The sequence below is a fragment of the Setaria italica genome, chromosome IV (assembly GCF_000263155.2).
Source record: "Setaria italica strain Yugu1 chromosome IV, Setaria_italica_v2.0, whole genome shotgun sequence".
Lineage (NCBI taxonomy): Eukaryota > Viridiplantae > Streptophyta > Magnoliopsida > Poales > Poaceae > Setaria > Setaria italica.
This window is the reverse complement of record NC_028453.1, coordinates 39,669,864-39,675,752: the sequence shown is the minus strand read 5'-3', so window position 1 is coordinate 39,675,752 and position 5,889 is coordinate 39,669,864. Positions and strand designations below refer to the sequence as shown.

The following is a 5,889-nucleotide window of genomic DNA, read 5'->3' as shown; positions in this document are numbered from 1 at the left end:
TGCTGGTGCAGGCTCTCACCACATTTGATGATCTTGTTGTTATCTACGCTTAACACCGGCTTAAAAACATTGGATGTGGACGTGCTTGTGTTTGGTATGGCGGATAAAGAGACGAAATCCACACTGTGCTGCTGATGCCGGTCGTCGTCTTCCCATTCCAGCTGCTGAATATTCAGAGTTCAGACGCAAAGATTCAGAATTCTAGCCGGTTGAGAACTGAACAATTGATTTTTTTTTCAGTGGATAGGAGTCGGAAAGTTGAGGCCTGATTAGATTTTTGTCAAAAATAGGGCTGCGATCCCGTAAAGTTTGTGGCTTTTCGATTGAGCCGTAGAAGCCGGTGATGACCTTGGACGACAGGTAGGTGAAGCTGCCAGGCAGAGTCATCGTCGACATGTGAACGCATTTACAAATCAGATCAGATGGCCAGATAACAAATTTCTTTTTCCTCTTTTGTAATTGAAGAAGAGATAACACCGAGACTTTGAGAGAGGAATCTTCTGGCTGTTTCGTGAGGCGATGGATTCGACACCGAGTCTAACGAATTTTGTGTTGTTTTGAGAGAGAAGAAAATCCAAGCTGAATGAAGAACAGTCAGTGAATTCGGTCAGATATTTTCAGTAGGTAGGTTTCCGTAGTAGGGACTAATCCACAATTAGAATTTCACCAGGGTTGTTAGCCTCAAATCCATCTCCACTTTTCTTTTTTATCTGCTCATCATCACACGTCATCTAGTCTAGCGTGTCCGTTGCAACGGGCCACACATCGCACCACGCCTTCGCGCCACTCCCCCACCGCTCCGCCGCCACCTCCTCCTGCATCGATCGCCCGCCGCCGCCGCCGCCGCCGCCAGTGATCCGCGGCCGCCGCGGCTGCGCCGTCCGGTAGCCCTCGCCGCCCGTCGTCCCCGGCTCCGGTCGGCCGCGCAGCGGAGGCGGCCACCCCAACCACACCCCCGCGTGGGCGTGGCCTCGTGAGTCGGGTCGGGTTGGAGCCACCCGAGACCCGTTTGGGCGGCTGCTCCAGTTCCTTTTCCCCTTTTGTCTCTCGCGACTGCTATTTTCTCTCTCCCCTTCGTCCAGACCGAGAGGAGGGTGCGAAGACAGGGAGGAGGGGCGACGAGCAGCAGCGTGGCCACGCCCAAATCCAGCCATTCGATCGAGGCCCCTCGCCCCCTACTCGCTGAATCCCAGCCCGAGCCCGCCAATTGGGCGCGCCGCCCACGCTGAGGTGCGGATTTTTTCCCTCCCGGTCACCTTTTTTTTTCCCCTTCCCCGCGCCCCCTCTTGGCCCGTCGGGTGCCCCTGGATTGGGGAGCTTGCTTGATCCGCATCAGCGAGTTTAGCCTGTTAGTCTTCTGTGTTGGAGTGTTGGAGTGTTGTGGTGTCGTTCGATTCTTGTATTTCTCTCTCCGGGCTAGGAAATTGCGCTTGGTTCCTCGAATTGACGGGCTGCCTGCCATATGTGGGAAGCGCCTGCGCGATTGAACGGAGGGGGATAGAGGATTTTCGGGGGAATTAATGTGTGAATTATGGTGTCTCCGTTACCTCCCTGTTTGATGGTACCGTTGATCTGCGTGTTGGTATAAATGAGGCCCGAGGGATCTTTGCAATTTACCCGAGGGGATGGGGCTTTGTACAATTACATTTACTGGGTATTGGTTTTGATTGCCATTTACATGCCTATCATTTGTTTGGTTTTATCCGATAGAAGAAATACTTCAAAGTTCTGCATTTGTTGTTAGATTTTCAGTATTTATAAGCCAAATATTAGCTTTGAACAGTCGTTCAAAGGGCATGTGTTGTTTATTCCCACTTCTAGTCTAGTCATACGAAGGAGATTTCAAGCCTAAGAGTTGTAGTTGAGCAGCTTTGCCAACATTGATATGATACCTGTAACGTTATTGCTAACTGACATGAAAGAAAGAAAATAATGACCGAAAGGCGTTGTTATCATTGAACATACGGAGAGGTTTCGAATCAATGGGCTTCTGAGAATTGTCCATAAGCTGTAGCTATGTTTGGCTCATTTCTAGCTGATTTTGTTTCAGGACAAAGGAAGAAAAACATTGGCGTGCTGAGAAGCCCAGCCGCGCTTTTCTTGGACCACAGATGAAGCGAACTCGAAGGCGTACGTGGGAGAGGGATGACTGATGAGGGATGCTAGTGACATTGATGAACTTGTTACGGGCGTGCTGGCGACCGTCATCGAACCGGCATGCCCGAACAGGCTCAGATGTTGCTGGTAGGCAGGATGGACTTTTATGGTACAAGGATACCGGACAGCATGTCAATGGGGAATTCTCCATGGCTGTTGTCCAGGCCAATAACTTACTTGAGGACCAGTGTCAGATTGAGTCAGGCCCATTGAGCTTCCTAGATTCTGGACCATATGGCACTTTCGTTGGTGTTTACGATGGACATGGTGGTCCAGAGACGGCTTGCTACATCAACGATCATCTCTTCCAGAATCTGAAAAGTAACTTGCTAACCTTGTAGTACCATGATTTAGCATTATTTTCATTCAGTTCCACTTAAAGGGAGCAAATCCAGTGGTTTAATCCATTATTTCATGGATCGTATTGCAGGGTTTGCATCTGAGCAGAATTCAATGTCTGCTGATGTACTGAAGAAAGCGTATGAAGCTACAGAAGATGGATTCTTCTCTGTTGTTACCAAACAGTGGCCTGTAAAGCCTCAGATAGCGGCTGTTGGCTCATGCTGCCTGGTCGGTGTAATCTGCGGTGGCATGCTTTATGTTGCCAATGTTGGGGATTCCCGTGTTGTTTTAGGAAGACATGTTAAGGCCACTGGAGAAGTTTTGGCTGTCCAACTGTCAGCAGAGCATAACGTAAGTATTGAGTCAGTGAGAAAGGAACTGCAGTCAATGCACCCGGAAGATAGGCATATTGTTGTTCTCAAGCACAATGTTTGGCGTGTAAAAGGACTAATTCAGGTGTGTCTTCTGTAACTGAGAAACATTCGTAGCTTTCAGGTTTTGTTAGGCTATCATCTTATATTGCTCATTTCCATACTGGCAATAGATGCACCTGTTTTGTTGCATAGTGAATGAGTGTTAGCTTGTTTGGTCAGTGCACTAGCTGTGCCCACTCCAACCTGCCGCGGCAGAGCCCAGCTCAGACTCAGTGCAGGCTCGCACCCCCTTCCCTCTTAATTGATTATATGGCTTCGGTGCCATATATCTAGAGTTACATTGCCTTGAACTATTGGTATTCTCCTTATCAGTTAATGCTGTTTACTAAATGACACCATTCATGTATGCCTTTGGATGACAAAACCAAGTAGTTGTAGGTGGCAACAACTAAAATAACCTTATATTCATTTATGCAAGATACTCCTTTGTGTTGTGAATGATTATGGCACCCGTCCTATTCTCTTATGAAGGGAGCTTAGGAATTGGATTGTTATGCATTGTTAGTGCCTGAAGTATGTAGTAGCATTAACATCATTAAGTTCTTCCTCATTAGTTACTATTACTACGGAAGTTTTTGGTGAACATGTTCATTTAGGTTTATTTTCATCGGTTAATGTAACTTTTTATTAGTGTAAAAATATTTTGATCTTTAGTCCTCCTTAACCTCCGCTCTCCACGCTTGTTTGGATTTGCGTTTAATGTCTTGCCAATCTGCTCCATGGAGGGATCGAATCTAATCCCCACCTATCCTGTGACATGCCCATATTATGATAACATGCTCAGATATGTGATAAGCTTTTCTTGTATGTTTAACAGCTAACAGATTTGAAAATATCAGTATTAGAAAAAACAGATTTGAAAATACCTCCTAAACTGCCATATTCTTTAAGTGTTGAGTTTCTCTTGCATGTTACAGGTTTGCAGATCAATCGGTGATGCTTACCTGAAAAAGCAAGAGTTCAACAAGGAACCTCTATATGCAAAATTTCGCCTCCGCGAACCTTTTAGCAAGCCTATACTAAGTTCGGAGCCATCAATCAGTGTGCAACCACTACAACCACATGATCAGTTTCTCATATTTGCATCTGATGGACTTTGGGAGCACTTAACCAACCAAGAGGCTGTTGATATTGTTCAAAGTAGCCCTCGCAATGTAAGTTACTCTTGGCATGTGTGTATGAAGCTAACATGATAACATACAATACTTGACATTCTACTGCTATCATGTGCAACCTCATGGGTCTGCTATTTCAGATTAGTTCTTCTGTTCATGAATAAAAAAATATAAACCTGTCTTAAAATTATTGTATTCATATTCCAACAAACTCAAGAATTGACTTGCTACTACCTTGTGTTGTTGGGACATGGACTATGTGCTCAAGATCACATGGGGAATTTGCCAAGTGCAGAATTGGCTTACACTAGTATGACTTGCATCCTTGAAGAATAATGAGGAAATAACTTGCAAATATCATTGATTGGTTTACAATAGTAAAAAGGAACATGGTTCTTGGGCACTTAGCATTTGTTTAGAAATGTGTATAAACAAAACATAGGGATTGCATTACTGGCAAAATAATGATCGACTACCTTTGCATGCAAGGTAGAAAATAGAAACAGTGGTTTGAAGTTCTGGTTCCTATCCTGGAAGCATAGCATCATTTTTTCCCTTCACCTTGATTAGCCAATGGAAAATGTATGTGTGCTGAAATCTTCGTAGAAAGGCTCTGCAAATCCTGATGCAGCAAATTCTGTTTTTCCTTAACTCCTTAGTGAATAAATCCAACTTATGAGAGTTTCTTTAGGAAGGTTTTTGTAAGAAAGTTGAGTGCATTACAGTTGTTCTTAGCTAACAGAAGATATAATTGCAGCCCCTGATGATTCATTTGATCTTTCATCTTTCAGGGCTGCGCTAGGAAGCTGATAAGAGCGGCACTGCAAGAAGCAGCCAAGAAAAGAGAGATGAGGTACTCGGACCTCAAGAAGATCGAGCGGGGTGTCCGCCGCCACTTCCACGATGACATAACAGTCATAGTAGTGTTCCTTGACTCGAGCCTCGTAAGTAGGGCGAGCACTCACCGAGGTCCCGCTCTTTCCCTGCGAGGTGGCGGCGCCAGCATGCGCAGCAACACGCTCACACCAACGTGACTAGAGGAGTGCCTGCCTCACCGAGACGACACGCCTGACTGAAGGAGGTTATTTTTCCTTGTGTCTAATGTGTTATATAATGATGTGTCGGCCAAGACCACCCCACCCATCCACTCAACGCTGTAAAGAAATAGGAGAGGCAGAGAAGCTCCTCTCCCGTTCCGGTGTCCTTTAATCCCATCACAGTAATGTACGTGTCAAGGTTGGCTCGAGTCAATAGGTTGGTTCTCTGTTGTCTAAATTGATGATGCTCCGCGGTCACCTGGAAAGGCAAGCATGTGTCCGTTCCGATTGCTGGAATTAACCCTAGTGCATATATATATTATGTATATGGAATAATAATAAGCAGCCAAAAGGAGGAGTAACTTATTTAACTGATGGTGTCAAGTGTATGTATAATGTTTTGACTCGGTACTGCATCTAAAGCTGTTGTTTTATTGACCACTGGCGAAGTGGAATTGCTGTTCCTGGTAAATGCTGTTTGGACTGGTACATCTGAAGGTCACTTACTGCTAGTGCGCGCGCGCGCTTCTGCTAGTAAAGTAAAACTGAAACTGGATCCTATTGGTTATGTAGCAAGTACACAGTTTATTTGGTTCACATGTATATATCTTTATTTAGGCAAAGGATGCAATCATATATCTGTATGCATGTGATATGTGAGCTTGAACAAAGAACTTGCGAAACTGAAAGCTGGATCTCATTGGTGGCGTGCATAGTGTATTGATCTTTTAACAGCGTGTTTGGCCCATTCAGGCATCGCGTTGTACATGTACATAGTGCGGCAGCGTCACCTAATACTGAGAT

General features: G+C 45.2%; 1 protein-coding gene across 1 annotated transcript; it reads left to right on the top strand.

The window, feature by feature from the left end:
• The first annotated feature begins 749 nt into the window (after window positions 1-749).
• LOC101765411 (probable protein phosphatase 2C 60) lies at window positions 750-5,557 on the top strand. Its single transcript, XM_004966418.2, has 5 exons — window positions 750-1,230; window positions 2,051-2,478; window positions 2,588-2,955; window positions 3,851-4,087; window positions 4,840-5,557. Exons 2-5 carry the CDS (start codon window positions 2,160-2,162, stop codon window positions 5,080-5,082), a joined length of 1,167 nt encoding a protein of 388 aa, XP_004966475.1. The 5' UTR covers window positions 750-1,230; window positions 2,051-2,159; the 3' UTR covers window positions 5,083-5,557.
• Window positions 5,558-5,889: the final 332 nt, after the last annotated feature.

Excerpts from the sequence above, each read along its gene's own strand:
- LOC101765411 (XM_004966418.2), top strand. The coding sequence starts at position 2,160 with ATGCTAGTGACATTGATGAACTTGTTACGGGCGTGCTGGCGACCGTCA. Across the intron at positions 2,479-2,587 it reads TCTCTTCCAGAATCTGAAAA|GGTTTGCATCTGAGCAGAAT; the intron begins GTAACTTGCTAA and ends ATCGTATTGCAG. Across the intron at positions 2,956-3,850 it reads GTGTAAAAGGACTAATTCAG|GTTTGCAGATCAATCGGTGA; the intron begins GTGTGTCTTCTG and ends TGCATGTTACAG.